Raw genomic sequence first — 20,413 nt, 5'->3', positions numbered from 1 at the left:
AGTGTTGCTGAATCTCCTCTCTCCTTGGTTGGAAAGCGAGGTCGCGACAGTGATCCCTTCCCTTTGAGTTTCTACATAGACAGTCTGTTCTCGTGAAAACACAAGCCGTTTGAAGTGTGTGTGGTATCACTACCAGTGGCTGGTTCAACATGTGTAGACTTGAGGGGAAAGCACACACGTACATAAAACTAACATGTATCTGCTGCTGTCTGCACTGTATCTGCCCTTCTGCACTCGGAGACAAACACACAGAGTGCATTTACATTTGAACATTTTATTCATTTAGCCGACGCTCTTATCCAGAGTGACTTACAGGAGCAATTTGGGTTAAGTGCCTTGCTCAAGGGCAGATCTTTCACCTAGTCCGCTCGGGGATTGGAACCTTTCGGTTACTGGCCCAATGCTCTGAACTGCTAGGTTACCTGCAGCTACAGGGTGGAACTCACTGGTGTTGTGTAAACACTGACAGTCTATGACCCCCACGCCTGGGAATCATGGTCCCTACAGGGCTGTGACGACAACATCAGGGTTTTGTGACGCCTGTCCAGTAGGAACACAAGGTTACATTTCTCCAGCCCCATCCCTCAGCTTTAATGGCAAAAACAGTGGTGGGCTGCTGTTCAACAGAAAATCTAATTAAATAACTGTGGATTTAAAAGGCCCAGTGCAGTCAAAAGTATATTTGTATTGTACAACAGTTGATAAAAACTAACACTGTAAAAGTGTGATAAAAAAAAAAAAAATCTGTGTTATTTCCACATAGTTGCTGGTTGAAAATAGAATCTACACAGGATCCTCTAATCAACCGGTTTGCATGGGCAGGTGTTTCGGCTGGGGACATACCAGGCGGCAAATTGGTTAATAGACCAATAACAAAGAGAGTTCCAAACCTCTCTGCCAATAACAGCTAGTTTTAAGTTTCCCCCTCCCCACCCAGAAACGATTTGATATACACTAATGTCCATTGCTTCCATTGTTTCTTGGCCCAAGCAAGTCTCTTCTTCTTATTGGTGTCCTTTAGTAGTGGTTTCGTTGCAGCAATTCGACCATGAAGGCCTGATTCACACAGTCTCCTCTCAACAGTTGATGTTGAGATGTGTCTGTTACTTGAACTCTGTGAAGAATTTATTTGGGCTACAATTTCTGAGGCTGGTAACTCTAATGAACTTATCCTCTGCAGCAGAGGGAACTCTGGGTCTTCCTTTCCTGTGGCGGTCCTCATGACAGCCAGTTTCATCATAGCGCTTGATGGTTTTATCGACTGTACTTGAAGAAATATTCAAATTTCTTGAAATGTTCCATATTGACTGACCTTCATGTCTTAAAGTAACGATGGACTGTCATTTATCTTTGCTTATTTGAGCTGTTCTTGCCATAATATCAACTTGGTCTTTTACCAAATAGGGCTATGTTCTGTATATCACCCCTACCTTGTCACAACACAACTGATTGGCTCAAACGTTTTAAGGAAAGAAATTCCACAAATTAACAAGGCACACCTGTTAATTGAAATGGATTCCAGATGACCTCATGAAGCTGGTTGAGAGAATGCCAAGAGTGTGCAAAGCTGCCATCAAAGCAAAGGGGGGCTACTTTGAAGAATCTCAAATCTAAAATATATCTTGCTTTATTTAACACTTTTTTTGGTTACAACATAATTTCATGTGTTATTTCATAGTTTTGATGTTTTCACTATTATTCTACAAAACAGTAAAAATAAAGAAAAACCCTTGAATGAGTAGGTGTTCTAAAGCTTCTAACCAGTAGAACACTGAACTAAAATATAAACACAACATGTACTGTGTTGGTCCCATGTTTCATGAGCTGAAATAAAAGTGTGTTCCATATGCACAAAAAGCTTATTTCTCTCAAATTTTGTGCACAAATTTGTTTACATCCCTGTTAGTGAGCATTTCTCCTTTGCCAAGATAATCCATCCACCTGATAGGTGTGGCATATCAAGAAGCTGATTAAACAGCATGATCATTACACAGGTGCACCGTGTGCTGGGGACAATAAAAGGCCACTCAAAAATGTGCAGTTCTGTCACACAACACAATGCCACAGATGTCTCAAGTTTTGAGGGAGCTTGCAATTGGCATGCTGACTGCAGGAATGCCCACCAGATCTGTTGCCAGAGAATTTGATGTTCATTTCTCTAGCATAAGCCACCTCCAACGTCGTTTTAGAGAATTTGGCAGTACGTCCAACAACTGCAGACCACGTGTATGGCGTCATATTGGCGAGCAGTTTGCTGATGTCAATGTTGTGAATGGTACGGGCAGGCATAAGCTACGGACAACGGACACAATTGCATTTTATCGATGGCAATTTGAATGCACAGAGATACCGTGACGAGATCCTGAGGCCCATTGTCGTGCCATTCATCCGCCGCCATCAACTCATGTTTCAGTATGATAATGCATTGCCCAATCAACAACCGGATCAACTCTATGTGAAGGAGATGTGTCGTGCTGCATGGGGCAAATGGTGGTCACACCAGATACTGACCTTTTTCTGATCCACACCCCTACTTTTTTCTTTTTTCTTTTAAGGTATCTGTGACCAACAGTCATGTGAAATCCATAGATTAGGGCTTAATGAATGTATTTGTGTTGTTGTCTGTTCACACTGCTATGCTTTATCTTGGCCAGGTCGCAGTTGTAAATGAGAACTTGTTCTCAACTAGCCTACCTGGTTAAATAAAGGTGAAATAAAAATAAATAAAATACAAAATTTACATGACTGTTTTCTTTATGTGAACTGTAACTCAGTCAAATCTTTGAAATGGTTGCGTGTTGCTTTGTATTTTTATTCAGTGTAGTTATTTTGTTAGATACTTTTCCCTATTAGCTGAAATCTTATTTTCTTCAAAGCCCTTCGCTAGCAAACATGTTTCACTAAGAAACAAAAAATATACTGCACTCTGAACCACAAAACATTGCTAGATTCATTAAAGTGTTGTTAGACAAAGCAAGAAAAGTCAACTTCAAAATGTGATGTAGTTTTAGTTGAATTTACAGCTGTTGTTGGTAAGTAATGAATCTGCTAGCTTCTAGAGTAACTTCCTCAACCTTTAAGTGTTTTAGGATTTGAAGACTGGTATGGAATAATCTCCATAACAGTTTGACAGGTCTGAGAAAGTGCCTGAGGGCACATCTGTGTGCTGTGTCAGGGAGAGGGAGAGAGATGGCCCCTTAATGGTGAATTTGTGACAGAAGGGGCTGCTGAACAGTGGGAGAGGTGTGCGTGTCCATTAGTTGTGATGAGTGAACAACAGTTACCTTGGCTTCGATGACAGCCTCGCTACATGCCTGTAGCATGGTCAGGTGATGAGCGAACACCAGGAACTTTAACTTCTCAGTTTCCAGCAGCATCTTTATGTAGTCTTTCACTGCTCCGGCCTATAGGAGGACACCACAGAGGGGCCAATAGGAATGCAATAACAACATATTAGAATACATCTCTATGCGAAGGCCATACAGGGGAAATCAACCAATGGAAGGGAATTAATCATGAATTGCTATGAGACACATACTCAAGACTTCACATATATTTGTCTTGAAGGACCACTTATACGATACACCCCCCCCAATCGACAGTCCTGTCCTGCTGTCCACATGCCACACACCTCCTGGACTTCAGACCTCTGTCACCAGTCTCTGCTCGCTCACCTAGAGACTTGGACTGTTAATTATCAGAAGGCCTTTCCTCTCAGAGGGGGATAATGAAAGTAGGTCTAAGCAGGTCTAGCTAGAAGCCCCCTCCTCCATCTGCTAATGGAAACTTCTCATTACTGGGTTGCTTTTAACTCTGCAGAAGTTTAATTAGTGCAACACAAACTTCCTGTCCACTGAAGCAGTGATATGTTATCTCTCTTTAAAGTCCATCATCAGAGGCAGCAGGGTCTCTGGGTAATTGGGAGCATCTGCTGCTGCTGGTAGACGGGGTAAAAATAAAAACCCTGTCCCCCTCCACACTGCCAAACTCGGTCCCAAAATGACACCCTATTCCCCATGTAGTGCACTACTTTTGACCAGGGCCCATAGAGCTCTGGTCAAAAGTAGTGCACCATGTAGGGAATAGGGTGCGATTTGGGAAGCATCCATGGTCCACTCGCCAGGCATTCACATCCGCTTCAGAAGTGACATGAGATGGGTGTGTGTGTGTATCCACTCACCCCTCCAAAACGTTATTTTCTGTCAGTGTGTGTGAAGCAGCAGCCAACCGAAAGGGATGGGCGAGGAAATGAGACAGGAGGATGACCCGTCTACAGCGACGCAACGGTGAACTTTAATCAAGCGGAGGAGGAGGAAGGGAAACTGAGAGAAAAGCCAATCAGCAAACAAGACGGAGCGAAACAAGCCAACCGGTGAGGAAGGATTCCTCCGCTGATTACGTTCAGCAGGCTGAGGCTGTCTGAGGCTTTGTTAACCTTGGTGCAGGATCCTTATTACAGAGGAGCCTGGGTCATGTTCAGTTAGACACCTAACAAACGTAAAACTGTCCAAAACGGAGCGAGACAGGTGGAGGTACTATCTGTGCTTGTTTTCTGTTTTCTGTTGAAAAACGTTTGTATCCTGCGTACCAAGTCAGCTTCCTTCACTTAAAGTCACCTGGAAGTTAACGGCTGACATTCTTGCCTGGTGGTGTTACCATGGCAACCACATGAGAAGTAACACCTTGGAAAGGTTCCGCTATATTTGGGTTCGGTCTGCTGTGTCCAAAAGGTTTACTTTAGAAAAAAACTGAGAAATTGAAAGGCCACAGTTATGGCTGTCCAGAGTTATGATGGCCAGCCAGAACGCTTTCACTAAGGGGTGGCAGACCTTCACTCTGTTCCCATGGCGATGCGCTCTGAGTAATGTGAAGCATAATAACCTATGGGACGGAGGGCCTTGCATCTGAGGAGAAGAAAAAAAACATGCTTGTCACCTTTTGACACCGCCCTTCAACAAACAACCTCTCTACAGAGAGACAGAGACAGAGACAGAGACACAGAGAGAGAGAGACTCTTTTCTAGAACGGTGCAGAAGTGCTGGGCCAGGACGGGGTTAGGTGCCTGTGTGTGTATATACACACTGTACCTTAGCGATGGCGGTCTGTTTGTACATGCGTGTCACGAGCCCCATGACTTCAGCGAAGGGGTTGTCCGTGGCAGAGACCCCCGAACCCATCGTCCTCATCAGGCGCTCCCACTCCTCCAAGCTGCCGCTCGCCTCCTGCACACACACACACACACACACACCACACACACACACACGTCAAAAGGCCTGTCTCTTTCTTTCGCTTTCCCATCTTCTGTTTGCAGCTATAAGGGCAGAACATGTTGCTGTGGATGGTACCCTACTTTTCCTCCTCCAGGTGGAGAGAAAGGAGGAAGGAGAAAAAGAAAGACAAGACAATTCCCAAAGACGCTGCTCCTCTCCTCTCCTCACGTCAGTAGTGCCTAGGTAGGTCACATGGGCTAGCCCAATTATAGCTGGATTGTGACAAGGGGATGTTGAAGACGGAGAACACACTAGCCCAACACAATAAATCACACAGTCTGCTCTCAAGGTGAAACACAATGAGTATTCTGGGGAGTTACTGTACAAGGGGATGTACTGTACAACGACAGTACGAAGGAGTATTTAGGGGAGTTACTGTAGAATGGCAGTATGAAGGAGTATTTAGGGGAGTTACTGTAGAAAGGCAGTATGAAGGAGTATTTAGGGGTATTACTGTAGAATGGCAGTATGAAGGAGTATTTAGGGGAGTTACTGTACAATGGCAGTATGAAGGAGTATTTAGGGGAGTTACTGTAGAATGGCAGTACGAAGGAGTATTTAGGGGAGTTACTGTACAATGGCAGTATGAAGGAGTATTTAGGGGAGTTAGGGGTATTACTGTCGAAAGGCAGTACAAAGGAGTATTTAGGGGAGTTAGGGGTATTACTGTAGAAAGGCAGTACGAAGGAGTATTTAGGGGAGTTAGGGGTATTACTGTAGAAAGGCAGTACGAAGGAGTATTTAGGGGAGTTACTGTACAAGGGGAGTTACTGTACAACAGCAGTATGAAGGAGTATTTAGGGGAGTTACTGTAGAAAGGCAGTATGAAGGAGTATTTAGGGGAGTTACTGTAGAAAGGCAGTACGAAGGAGTATTTAGGGGAGTTACTGTAGAAAGGCAGTACGAAGGAGTATTTAGGGGAGTTACTGTAGAAAGGCAGTAGGAAGGAGTATTTAAGGGAGTTAGGGGTATTACTGTAGAAAGGCAGTACGAAGGAGTATTTAAGGCAGTTAGGGGGTATTTCTGTAGAAAGGCAGTACGAAGCAGCTCTGAGAAGACAACAGATACATCTGAATTGTACAAATCTGAGGCAAAACCCATTTGCAAGTATTTTTTTAAGTATTTTTTTATTTCACCTTTATTTAAAATGGATTCAATTGTTATTTTTCTCCTTCAAATCTACCCACAATACCCCATAATGACAAAGCAAAAACAGTTTAGAAATGTTTGCTAATTTATTAAAAATAGAAAACTGAAATATGACATTTACATAAGTATTCAGACCCTTTACTCAGTACTTTGTTGAAGCACCTTTGGCAGCGATTACAGCCTCAAGTCTTCTTGGGTATGATGCTACAAGCTTGGCACACCTGTATTTGGGGAGTTTCTCCCATTCTTCTCTGCAGATCCTCTTAAGCTCTGTCAGGTTCGATGGTGAGCATCACTGGACAGCGATTTTCAGGTCTCTTCAGAGATGTTCGATCGGGTTCAAGTCCAGGCTCTGGTTGAGCCACTGAGGAACATTCAGAGACTTGTCCTGAAGCCACTCCTGCGTTGTCTTGGCTGTGTGGTCGTTGTCCTATTGGAAGGTGAACCTTCGCCCCAATCTGAGGACCTGAGTACTTCGACCGTTCATCTTTCCCTCAATCCTGACTAGTCTCCCAGTCCCTGCCGCTGAAAAACATCCCCACAGCATGATGCTGCCACCACCATGCTTCACCGTAGGGATGGTTCCAGTTTTCCTCTAGACTTGACACTTGGTATTCAGGCCAAAGATTCCATCCTGGTTTCATCAGACCAGATCTGGCCACTCTACCATAAAGGCTTGATTGGTGGAGTGCTGCAGAGATGGTTGTCCTTCTGGAAGGTTTTCCCATCTCCACAGAGGAACTCTAGAGCTCTGTCAGAGTGACTATCGGGTTCTTGGTCACCTCCCTAACCAAGGCCCTTCTCCAGATCTGTGCCTCGACACAATCCTGTCTCGGAGCTCTATGGACAACTCCTGTGCCTCTGATATGCACTGTCAACTGTGGGACCTTATATAGACAGGTGTGTGCCTTTCCAAATCATGTCCAACCAATTGAATTTACCACAGGTGGACTCCAATCAAGTTGTAGAAACATCTCAAGGATGATCAATGGAAACAGGATGCAGCTGAGCCTCATATCAAAGGGTTTGAATATGTATGTAAATAAAGTATTTGTTTTTTATTTTTAATACATTTGCAAACATTTCTAAAAAACAGTTTTTGCTTTGTCATTATGGGGTATTATGTAGATTGCTGAGGATTTTAAAAAAATGTAATTGATTTTAGAATAAGGCTGTAACGTAACAAAATGTGGAAAAAGTCGAGGGGTCTGAATACTTTCTGAATGCACTGCATATAAACCCCATACATGCATATATTCATTATTTCATTCACACTGACTGCATACATACAGTCCTTATATTAGCCAGCCAGTGGAGAGCGTAGGCTGAGGAGAGTGTGTGTGTGTGTGTGTGTGTGTGTGTGTGTGAGAGAGTCAACCGCATGTGATTTTGGAATGCAGCAGCAGGTGAGGTCTCTTTGTACTGAGAGAGAGAGATCAGAGAGAGAGAGAGAGACCAGAGAGAGAGAGACCAGAGAGAGAGAGAGAGAGAGAGAGAGAGAGAGAGATCAGAGAGAGAGAGATCAGAGAGAGAGAGAGAGAGAGAGAGACCAGAGAGAGAGAGAGAGAGAGAGAGAGAGAGAGACCAGAGAGAGAGATCAGAGAGAGAGAGAGAGAGAGAGAGAGAGAGACCAGAGAGAGAGATCAGAGAGAGAGAGAGAGATCAGAGAGAGAGAGAGAGAGAGAGAGAGAGAGAGAGAGACCAGAGAGAGAGAGAGAGAGAGAGATCAGAGAGAAAAAAAAGAGGCCATGCATTCTTCTGGCTGACAGAGGTAACAGAGGATGAGAGGGAACAGAGGATGAGTTCTACCTCATTACTTCAACCTTATACAGCAGCACAGAGATGAGAAGAGCGTAGCGGAGGATGGAGGGCACCGAGTTTAGAGCTCACGAGTAAAGTTTACACACTAGACTAGAGAGCTCATACAGAGGCTAGCGGAGAGTGGAGCTTACAGAGTAGTTTACACACTATTAGAGAGCTCACAGAGGCTTGCTCAGAGATTATGGAGTTCACACTGAGTTTATAGAGCTCACAGGGTAGAGAGCTATAGAGCTTACAGGGTATAGAGCTCACAGAGTTTACACACTAGACTAGAGAGCTAGTTCAGAGATTATGGAGTTTATACAGCTCAGAGTATAGAGTTTAGAGTTCGCACGGTATCGAGCTCTAGAGCTCACAGGATATAGAACTCACAGGGTATAGAGCTATAGAGCTCACAGGATATAGAACTCACAGGGTACAGAGCTATAGAGCTCACAGGGTACAGAGCTCACAGGGTACAGTGGTATATGGGATGGGGCCACAGTGTCTCCCGACAACTCCTGTCTCAGCCTCCAGTATTTATGCTGCAGTAGTTTATGTGTCGGGAAGCTAGGGTCAGTCTGTTATATCTGGAGTATTTCTCCTGTCTTATCTGGTGTCCTGTGTGAATGTAAGTATGCTCTCTCTAATTCTCTCTTTCTCTCTCTCGGAGGACCTGAGCCCTAGGACCATGCCTCAGGACTACCTGGCCTGATGACTCCTTGCTGTTCCCAGTCCACCTGGCCTTGCTGCTGCTCCAGTTTCAACTGTTCTGCCTGCGGCTATGGAACCCTGACCTGTTCACCAGACGTGCTACCTGTCCCAGACCTGCTGTTTTCAACTCTTTAGAGACAGCAGGAGCGGTAGAGATACTCTGAATGATCGACTATGAAAAGACAACTGACATTTACTCCTGAGGTGCTGACCTTTTGTACCCTCGACATCCACTGTGATTTTTATTATTTGACCATGCTGGTCATCTATGAACATTTGAACATCTTGGCCATGTTCTGTTATAATCTCCACCCGGCACAGCCAGAAGAGGACTGGCCACCCCTTTTGGCCTGGTTCCTCTCTAGGTTTCGTCCTAGGTTCTGGCCTTTCTAGGGAGTTTTTCCTAATAACCGTGCTTCTACACCTGCATTGCTTGCTGTTTGGGGTTTTAGGCTGGGTTTCTGTACAGCACTTTGAGATATCAGCAGATGTAAGAAGGGCTATATAAATACATTTGATTTGAGGTAATTCAGTTTTATAGAACAGACAGCTAGTGCTGATCAGTATGAAAGACTAATTTACTTATGAACGGAAAAGGGCAAGACTGAAATAAAAACCATATGGCAATGGGAGATAAAATGATAATTAGTGTAAATTGGATACCATTGCCGAGCAACAGGATGGGAGAGCAAGAGAGGGAGGGTGGGGAAGTGTGAGAGAGAGATATGATAATGAGGGGATATTTTCAGAATATTTAGCACCTCGTCCCCTCTGCCTAGAGGGGTCCGTCCGTCCGTTTGTCACCGTGTATGTGTGTGTTTCGGTCTGTATGCCTGTCTGTCCGTCCGTCCGTTACCTTGGCAGCGTCTTTGGGCAGGTCGAAGGGGATGCGCTGGCGTATTTTGGGGGGTAGCTGGGGGAGGACCTGGACCTTCAGCCTCCGGATCATGATCTCACTGAGACGCTGGTGGAGTTCCTCTAGATGAGAGGCACCACGACAGTCCCACTGTCTCCTGTTACCAAGGAACCTGGGAGGGACAGATAATAACAGTCCCACTGTCTCCTGTTACCAAGGAACCCGAGAGGGACAGACAATAACAGTCCCACTGTCTCCTGTTACCAAGCAACCTGGGAGGGACAGATAATAACAGTCCCACTGTCTCCTGTTACCAAGGAACCCGAGAGGGACAGACAATAACAGTCCCACTGTCTCCTGTTACCAAGCAACCTGGGAGGGACAGATAATAACAGTCCCACTGTCTCCTGTTACCAAGCAACCTGAGAGGGACAGATAATAACAGTCCTACTGTCTCCTGTTACCAAGCAACCTGGGAGGGACAGATAATAACAGTCCCACTGTCTCCTGTTACCAAGGAACCTGGGAGGGACAGATAATAACAGTCCCACTGTCTCCTGTTACCAAGGAACCCGAGAGGGACAGATAATAACAGTCCCACTGTCTCCTGTTACCAAGCAACCTGAGAGGGACAGATAATAACAGTCCCACTGTCTCCTGTTACCAAGGAACCTGGGAGGGACAGATAATAACAGTGCCACTGTCTCCTGTTACCAAGGAACCCGAGAGGGACAGATAATAACAGTCCCACTGTCTCCTGTTACCAAGCAACCTGGGAGGGACAGATAATAACAGTCCCACTGTCTCCTGTTACCAAGCAACCTGGGAGGGACAGATAATAACAGTCCCACTGTCTCCTGTTACCAAGGAACCCGAGAGGGACAGACAATAACAGTCCCACTGTCTCCTGTTACCAAGCAACCTGGGAGGGACAGATAATAACAGTCCCACTGTCTCCTGTTACCAAGCAACCTGGGAGGGACAGACACCAGGGTTTGGGTCAGTGTGTCTATCTGCTGCAGTGTCATTATGCGACTGCCCAGTATGTACACACTGCTGTTTGTCATTTTGGGAGGAAAGTGGAGGATGTAGCATTTTCACCATGCCAATGGTCAATATTACTGTGTGTGTGTGTTTGTATGTGTGTGTAGGGCATTACCTGTAGTGGGCGTTACAGTATTGTTTGGCATAGTCACTCCACGTTCCAAACATCCTAGGATAGAGAGCCTCTATCTGCATAAAGAGCTGTGGAAACATAATAGATGGAATGTGTGTGTGAGAGAGAGAGAGAGAGGTGTGGCAGGTGTGTTCTGCCCCCTCCATTCTAACCATCACTCTTCAAGGCACTAAACGGAACATTTCTGCCATGATGATAATAATGGACAATTATTCAAATGGAGCTTTTCAGGCAGCAGCCATGTGAATAACTACAGCCACTGTGTCTGTCCTCATCAAAGCACTGCAGCAGCACAGTGGAGCCAAGAATCCTCTGCTGTTACACAGGGAAATGAAAGGTTTGGTGTAGTGAACAATAGTAACGTGTGGGTGGAAGGGAGGGATGCTGCTTCTCTGGCACGGGCTCTGTGTGGTGTGGTGTGTGTGTCATTTTAAAGTTATAAATACTACAGAAAGAACAGAGCTGCAATGGTTTCTAGACCCTTTAAATCCCAGACCATCTGTATTCAACCAGCCCTTCATGCTTCCTCTAGGACAGGTTCAATACATATCTGTGTCTGTGAAAGACTGAAGGCAGACAAAAGGAATGATAGGATCCCAGCGGGCCAAGCTGGTTGAAATGTCAGAATAGAACAGAAATGTGTGATCGGGGGAAGGCGTGTGTTCGGACGCTTGGACCTTCGGGGGTACCGTACCTCCTCTGGCCGTCCCAGGGCCGGGGTGCCCGTCAGTAGGATGGCCCGCTTGGCGTTCTGGATGAGTGGTACCAGTATCTTAGACCTGGCTGCGTTCCTGGACTTGAGGTAGTGGGATTCATCCACCACCACCACATTAAACCTCTGTCTGGTCAGAGCCTCCACCAGGGGGCGTGCATCTGTGGTGAGCAGCCCGTAACCCAACACTGTTACCTTACTGCTACTGATCCCCCTATATAACACACACAGAGGGTTATAATGTGTTATGTATGGGTTATAGTGGGTTATAATGGGTCTGTGGTGAGCAGCCCGTAACCCAACACTGTTACCTTACTGCTACTGATCCCCCTATATAATACACACAGAGGGTTATAATGTGTTATGTATGGGTTATAGTGGGTTATAATGGGTCTGTGGTGAGCAGCCCGTAACCCAACACTGTTACCTTACTGCTACTGATCCCCCTATATAACACACACAGAGGGTTATAATGTGTTATGTATGGGTTATAGTGTGTTATAATGGGTCTGTGGTGAGCTGCCTGTAACCCAACACTGTTACCGTACTGCTACTGATCCCCCTATATAACACACACAGGGGGTTATAATGTGTTATGTATGGGTTATAGTGGGTTATAATGGGTCTGTGGTGAGCTGCCTGTAACCCAACACTGTTACCGTACTGCCTCTGTAGACAGAGACACACCGATGATCAATAATCTCTAACAGTGAAAACATTGACTGCTGTTGTACTGATACTGTCAACTTGAACTAAATTGATTGAGAAAATAGACATTAATTTAGCAGGAATTAAAATATCAATTTGCACATTTACAATTTTATACTGCAGGTTAACGTTTATTGTCATGGGTCTTGTCCAGGAGCAAGAACTGAAAGATCTCCCTTAGATAGACCAGCTGCAAAGTCAACATGTACTATGTTGTAAAAATCATGAAAACAAAAATGAGCTTTTTGGTCTTAATTGAAGGTTATAGTTAGACATTAGGGTTAGCAGTGTGGTTAGGGTTAGACATTAGGGTTAGCAGTGTGGTTAGGGTTAGACATTAGGGTTAGCAGTGTGGTTAGGGTTAGACATTAGGGTTAGCAGTGTGGTTAGGGTTAGACATTAGGGTTAGCAGTGTGGCTAAGGTTAGACATTAGGGTTAGCAGTGTGGTTAGGGTTAGACATTAGGGTTAGCAGTGTGGTTAGGGTTAAACATTAGGGTTAGCAGTGTGGTTAAGGTTAAGGTTAGACATTAGGGTTAGCAGTGTGGTTAAGGTTAAGGTTAGACATTAGGGTTAGCAGTGTGGTTAGGGTTAGACATTAGGGTTAGCAGTGTGGTTAGGGTTAGACATTAGGGTTAGCAGTGTGGTTAGGGTTAGACATTAGGGTTAGCAGTGTGGTTAGGGTTAGACATTAGGGTTAGCAGTGTGGCTAAGGTTAGACATTAGGGTTAGCAGTGTGGTTAGGGTTAGACATTAGGGTTAGCAGTGTGGTTAGGGTTAAACATTAGGGTTAGCAGTGTGGTTAAGGTTAAGGTTAGACATTAGGGTTAGCAGTGTGGTTAAGGTTAAGGTTAGACATTAGGGTTAGCAGTGTGGTTAGGGTTAGACATTAGGGTTAGCAGTGTGGTTAGGGTTAGACATTAGGGTTAGCAGTGTGGTTAGGGTTAGACATTAGGGTTAGCAGTGTGGTTAAGGTTAGACATTAGGGTTAGCAGTGTGGCTAAGGTTAGACATTAGGGTTAGCAGTGTGGCTAAGGTTAGACATTAGGGTTAGCAGTGTGATTTAGGTTAGACATTAGGGTTAGCAGTGTGGCTAAGGTTAGGGTTAGACATTAGGGTTAGCAGTGTGGTTATGGTTAGACATTAGGGTTAGCAGTGTGGTTAAGGTTAGACATTAGGGTTAGCAGTGTGGTTAAGGTTAGGGTTAGACATTAGGGTTAGCAGTGTGGTTATGGTTAGACATTAGGGTTAGCAGTGTGGCTAAGGTTAGACATTAGAGTTAGCAGTGTGGTTAGGGTTAGACATTAGGGTTAGCAGTGTGGTTAAGGTTAGACATTAGGGTTAGACATTAGGGTTAGGGTTAGACATTAGGGTTAGACATTAGGGTTAGACATTAGGGTTAGCAGTGTGGCTAAGGTTAGACATTAGGGTTCGCAGTGTGGCTAAGGTTAGGGTTAGACATTAGGGTTAGCAGTGTGGTTAGGGTTAGACATTAGGGTTAGCAGTGTGGCTAAGGTTAGGGTTAGACATTAGGGTTAGCAGTGTGGTTAAGGTTAGACATTAGGGTTAGCAGTGTGGTTAAGGTTCGACATTAGTGTTAGCAGTGTGGTTATGGTTAGACATTAGGGTTAGCAGTGTGGCTAAGGTTAGGGTTAGACATTAGGGTTAGCAGTGTGGTTAAGGTTAGACATTAGGGTTAGGGTTAGACATTAGGGTTAGCAGTGTGGTTAGGGTTAGACATTAGGGTTAGCAGTGTGGTTAGGGTTAAACATTAGGGTTAGCAGTGTGGTTAAGGTTAGGGTTAGCAGTGTGGTTAAGGTTAGACATTAGGGTTAGCAGTGTGGTTAAGGTTAGACATTAGGGTTAGCAGTGTGGTTAAGGTTAGACATTAGGGTTAGCAGTGTGGTTAAGGTTAGACATTAGGGTTAGCAGTGTGGTTAAGGTTAGACATTAGGGTTAGCAGTGTGGCTAAGGTTAGGGTTAGACATTAGGGTTAGCAGTGTGGCTAAGGTTAGGGTTAGACATTAGGGTTAGCAGTGTGGTTAGGGTTAGACATTAGGGTTAGCAGTGTGGCTAAGGTTAGGGTTAGACATTAGGGTTAGCAGTGTGGTTAAGGTTAGACATTAGGGTTAGCAGTGTGGTTAGGGTTAAACATTAGGGTTAGCAGTGTGGTTAAGGTTAGAGTTAGACATTAGGGTTAGCAGTGTGGTTAGGGTTAGACATTAGGGTTAGCAGTGTGGTTAGGGTTAGACATTAGGGTTAGCAGTGTGGTTAGGGTTAGACATTAGGGTTAGCAGTGTGGTTAGGGTTAGACATTAGGGTTAGCAGTGTGGTTAGGGTTAGACATTAGTGTTAGCAGTGTGGTTAAGGTTAGGTTTAAGAGTTGATGACTTTGTGGCTGTGCTAGTTAGTGACCACTTTGCAGAGGTGCCTCCAGAACAAAGGAAAAACCTGAACCTGCATTTTAACAGGTGGAGAACTTCAGTAGGGAAAGCAGGACCACAGCCAAGCAGCGTAGGAAAAACAGACCAGAGTCCAGGTGAAGTTAACATGGGGTAACGTACAGCGTGTCCCTCTTGGTCTCCACCAGGTTAATATCTCCAGGGTTGAGCTCAGGTATCCACCTCTCCATCTCCTCGATCCAGAGGTACTTTAGAGAGGAGGGCACCACGATGAGCAGAGGCCACTCCTGTCTGTAGGCGTAGGCCACAGAGATAGCCTGAACCGTCTTCCCCAGACCCATCTGGAGAAGAGGATTAACAATACAATATGGAGGATGAAAACAATGATGTATGTGTATAATCGATGAAAACTCATTTCAAAAACAAAAGAAACCTAACACAATCATTGCCTGGCTCAAAAGTAAGCAAACAGCATGTGATGGAGTGTTCGTGAAATTCTGAGACACCAATAGATTCTAGAATGACTTTGTGTCAAAAATGATTACATGGCTAGGAAGGTTTCTTAAACTTGACAAATTAATTCAGAGGGAGCATAGCATATATTATTTGAGGAAAATAGATTTGATAGGACTGGGGAGTTGGGTTGTGTGTGCTTCACGGCTTACCTCATCTGCGATCATACACCTGAAACAGAGAAGAGAACGACAGGGGTTGAGAGTGGAGGACACAGAATACTTCATGTATTCACGCAATATTGCACTAGCAATCAAATCAAAATGGATTGGTCACATGCGCCGAATACAACGGGTGTAGACTTTACCGTGTAATGCTTGTTTACGAGCCCTTCCCAACAACGCAGTTTAAAAATATTAATACAAATAAAAAATTGTAACACAAGAGGAATATAATTAAATACACAAGAATGGAGTTATACAGGAAGTACCAGATCTATGTACAACTATATACAGGAAGTACCAGTACCAGATCAATGTGCAGAGGTACGAGGTATTTGAGGTAGATATGTACATGAAGGCAGGGTAAAGTGACTAGGCATCAGGATAGATAATAATAAGGTATTTGAGGTAGATATGTACATGAAGGCAGGGTAAAGTGACTAGACATCAGGATAGATAATAATACGGTATTTGAGGTAGATATGTACATGAAGGCAGGGTAAAGTGACTAGACATCAGGATAGATAATAATACGGTATTTGAGGTAGATATGTACATGAAGGCAGGGTAAAGTGACTAGACATCAGGATAGATAATAATATGGTATTTGAGGTAGATATGTACATGAAGGCAGGGTAAAGTGACTAGGCATCAGGATAGTTAATAATAAGGTATTTGAGGTGGATATGTACATGAAGGCAGGGTGAAGTGACTAGACATCAGGATAGATAATAATACGGTATTTGAGGTAGATATGTACATGAAGGCAGGGTAAAGTGACTAGACATCAGAATAGATAATAATATGGTATTTGAGGTAGATATGTACATGAAGGCAGGGTAAAGTGACTAGGCATCAGGATAGTTAATAATAAGGTATTTGAGGTGGATATGTACATGAAGGCAGGGTAAAGTGACTAGACATCAGGATAGATAATAATAAGGTATTTGAGGTGGATATGTACATGAAGGCAGGGTGAAGTGACTAGACATCAGGATAGATAATAATAAGGTATTTGAGGTAGATATGTACATGAAGGCAGGGTAAAGTGACTAGACATCAGGATAGATAATATTAAGAGTAAAATAAAGAACAGTAGCAGTAACAATGATGAGTGTAAAAGTGTGTGTGTGTGTGCACGTGCGTTTGTGTTGTGTCAGTATGTGTGTGTGTGTTAGCATGTGTAGTGTATATGAATGTGTGTGGGTTTTGTGTGGGAGTGTCAATGTAGTGTGTGAATATGTATGTACAGTGTCTTCAGGGAGTATTCAGACCCCTTAACTTATTCCACATTTTGTGTTACAGCCTGAATTTCTCTCACCCATCTACACACAATACCCATAATGACTTAGTAAAAACATGCTTTTAGAAAGTTGCTAATTTACTGAAAATGAAATACAGAAATATCTAAATTTACACACTGTAAGTATCCACACCCCTTTGCTATGACACTCCCAATTGAGCTCAGGTGCATCCAATTTCCTTTGATCAACAATGAGACGTCACCACAACTTGACTGGAGTCCACCTTTGGCCAATTCAATTGTTTGGACATATATAGACAGGTGGGTTTCTTTCTAAGGTCCCATAGATGACAGTGCATGTCAGAGCAGGAACTATATCCTGAAGTCCAGGGAACTGTCCGTAGAGCTCCAAGATACAATTGTGATGAGGCATATATCTGGGGTAGGGTATAAAACAATTGATTCCAAGAGCACAGTGGTCTCCATCATTGAGAGAATGATGGAACTACTCAGACTCTGTCTACAGCTGGCCCTCTGACACAAAACTGAACAACTGGGCAAGAAGGACCTTGGTCAGAGAGGTGACCAAGAACTCAATGACCACTGAAAAAAGTACAGAGTTCCTTGGCTGAGATGGGAGAACATGCCAGAAGAACAACAGTCTATCTACAGCACTTCACCAATCTGGGCTTCATGGGATAGTGGCCAGACGGAAGCCACTCCTGAAAAAAAGGCACTTGACAGCACAACTGGAGTTTGCAAAAAGGCACCTGAGACTGAGATCATAAGGCAAAAGATTCTGTGGTCTGACGAGACTGAAATTGAACTCTTCGGCCTGAATGCAAAGCGCTATGTCTGGAGAAAACCAGGAACAGCGCATCACTCGTCTAACACCGTCCCTACCGTGAAGCATGGTGGTGGCAGCATCATGTTATGCGGCATGCAGGGGTGTGTGCTTAGTCCCCTCCTGTACTCCCTGTTCACCCACGACTGCGTTGCCAAGCATGACTCCAACACAATCATTAGGTTTGCTGACGACACAACAGTGGTAGGCCTGATCAACAACGATGAGACAGCCTATAGGGAGGTGGTCAGAGACCTGACGTTGTTGTCCTGGCACCACACTCTCTCCCTCAATGTGAGCAAAACAAAGGAGCTGATCGTGGACTACAGGAAAAGGAGGGCCAAACAGGCCCCCATTAACATCGACGGGGCTGCAGTGGAGAGGGTCAAGAGTTCAAGTTCCTTGGTGTCCACATCACCAACAAAATATCATGGTCCAAAAACACCAAGGATTTGAAACTCTCACCTAAAGGTTAACACCTTCAGTTGGTGCTCACTATTGTGATTTTTACACAAACATTCCTTCATCTGATGTTTAGTTTGTTTCCTGTCTAAGTTTGGTGGGGTTTTCCTTTTGTTTGCCTGTTCTTGGGCAAATTTAGTTGGCGCTCATGGTGGGTGTCTTTTAGGTCCCAGTTGTTGCTAGTCAACTCTCAGTAGACACCCCCCTGAATGTCTTTCAGAAGCCCTCCTAAAACCCACCTGTTTCGGCTGTTGTCAGTGACTGTTAGTTCCCCCTTCTGTTTGAGAGACATTCTTGCTGGGGAACGTAACACTAACACAACAAAATGTGGAATAAGTCAAGGGGTATGAATACTTTCTAAAGACATTGACACACACACACTGCTGTGAAAAAATATTTGTCCCCTTCCTGATTATCTTTGTGTAATATTACAATTTGTTTGATGATCTGAAACATTTAAGTGTGACAAATGTGCAAAAAAAATAAAAAAATCAGGAAGGGGCAAATACTTTTTCACAGCACTGTGTGTAAATATATATATATAGTCTAGTGAGTGTGCAGTAACAATATAGCCTAGACTATGGTCACCATTTCAAACTAAGAATCATGTTGATATTGCTAAATGTATTATGACATAAGCAATATCATCACAAATAAGAGGTCTGATTTCCAGTCAGGTCTGTCCATCAGTTGGATACAACAGAGCCACTGCCAATTCAATAATAATCACACCACAGCTTCCTCCCTTTGCAATTCTAAGTGTAGTAGCTCCACAGATCAATGATGACAGTTTTATTACCCTGCTCACAAGGTTATAAGCTGTTAGCCTGTTCCCTCCACCAGCCTTTACAAAACAGGCTTTATCCACACCTCCCTGTTCATAACGGATTCCACCAACACTCTTTCTAGCACTTCTTTTTCAGATAGTATCTACAGTGAATTCGGAAAGAATTCAGACCCCTTCCCCTTTTCCACATTTTCTTACGTTACAGCCTTATTCTAAAATGGAGTAAATACATGTTTTTCCTCATCAGTCTACACACAATACCCCATAATGACAAAGTGACATTTTTGCAAATGTTTTACAAATAAAAAACTGAAATACCTTATTTACATAAGTATTCAGACCCTTTGCTATGACTCAAAATTGAGCTGAGGTGCATCCTATTTCCATTGATCATCCTTGAGATGTTTCTTCAACTGAATGCCAAGTGTCACATCTGGAGGAAACCTGGCACCATCCCTAAGGTGAAGCATGGTGGTGGTGGCAGCATCATGCTGCGGGAAGGTTGTTCAGCAGCAGGGACTGGGAGACTAGTCAGGATCGAGGGAAAGATGAACAGAGTAAAGTACAGAGAGATCCTTGATGAAAACCTGCTCCAAAGCACTCAGGTCCTCAGACTGGGGCGAAGGTTCACCTTCCAACAAGACAACGACCCTAAGCACACAGCCAAGACAATGAAGGAGTGGCTTCAGGACAAGTCTCTGAATATTCTTGAGTGGCCCAGCCAGAGTCCGGACTTGAACCTGATCGAACAACTCTGAAGAGACTTGAAAATAGCTGTGCAGCGAAGCTCCCCATCGAACCTGACAGAGCTTGAGAGGATCTACAGAGAAGAATGGGAGAAACTCCCCAAATACAGGTGTGCCAAGCTTGTAGCGTCATACCCAAGAAGACTTGAGGCTGTAATCGCTGCCAAAGGTGCTTCAACAAAGTACTGAATAAAGGGTCTGAAAACTTATGTAAATGTGATATTTAAGTTTATTTTTAATACATTTGCAAACATTTCTAAAAACCTGTTTTTGCTTTGTCATTATGGGGTATTGTGGGTTGATTGATAAGGGGGAAAAAACGATGTAATCAATTTTTGAAAAAGTCAAGGGGTCTGAATACTTTCCGAATGCACTGTATATTGAAATAGGTTTTAGGCTACTCCTAATGCTCATTATCATGGCTGTTCGTGGTCGTTTGGGCTTCTTTAGCATAATGGACAGATTGTAAGTCTCTTTGGATAAGAGCGTCTGTTAAATGACTTGAATGTAAAATGTAACACAGGTAGGCAACACCAGTCTGCAATGATGGTGAGATGTGCTATTCAAAATGTAACACAAGGTAGGTAGAGCTCGTCTACCCATGAGGAAAGCAGTTGTGATCCCCCTCCCTCCCCTTCAGTTGAACAGCATGATTAATGAGCACCTTCCACTGGTGTTTCTTCTAATTGCCAGCCCACTCTGCTCAACCAGCATAATGCATACACACAATGGGAGTGGAGAGAGGGAGGGAGATTGAGAGAGAAAACAGAGGGAGAAAGACAGCGAGAGAGGCTCCTTTCAACCAGGTGCTTTCCATTTCTCCACGCATTAATCATTCTCCTTTCAATAAGCTGGGTGCATCTCAAAAGT

At 44.0% G+C, this 20,413-nt stretch overlaps 1 protein-coding gene across 4 annotated transcripts in view; it reads right to left on the bottom strand.

Annotated features, from left to right (window-relative positions):
* LOC129846540 (DNA annealing helicase and endonuclease ZRANB3-like) overlaps positions 1 to 20,413 on the bottom strand; it is an 81,632-nt gene that overhangs the window by 56,170 nt on the left and 5,049 nt on the right. For all 4 annotated transcript variants that reach the window (XM_055914473.1, XM_055914474.1, XM_055914472.1 and 1 more), the window contains exons 4-10: positions 15,453 to 15,471; positions 14,950 to 15,128; positions 11,661 to 11,892; positions 10,949 to 11,034; positions 9,790 to 9,961; positions 5,088 to 5,222; positions 3,285 to 3,404 (exon numbers count right to left, since the gene is read on the bottom strand). In XM_055914473.1, the coding sequence (XP_055770448.1) occupies positions 3,285 to 3,404; positions 5,088 to 5,222; positions 9,790 to 9,961; positions 10,949 to 11,034; positions 11,661 to 11,892; positions 14,950 to 15,128; positions 15,453 to 15,471 (943 nt within the window). The remainder of the gene's footprint in view (positions 1 to 3,284; positions 3,405 to 5,087; positions 5,223 to 9,789; positions 9,962 to 10,948; positions 11,035 to 11,660; positions 11,893 to 14,949; positions 15,129 to 15,452; positions 15,472 to 20,413) is intronic.

This window comes from Salvelinus fontinalis, unplaced genomic scaffold (genome assembly GCF_029448725.1).
Source record: "Salvelinus fontinalis isolate EN_2023a unplaced genomic scaffold, ASM2944872v1 scaffold_0583, whole genome shotgun sequence".
NCBI lineage: Eukaryota > Metazoa > Chordata > Actinopteri > Salmoniformes > Salmonidae > Salvelinus > Salvelinus fontinalis.
The sequence above is the reverse complement of the archived record's forward strand: the minus strand, read 5'-3'. Positions and strand labels throughout refer to the sequence as shown.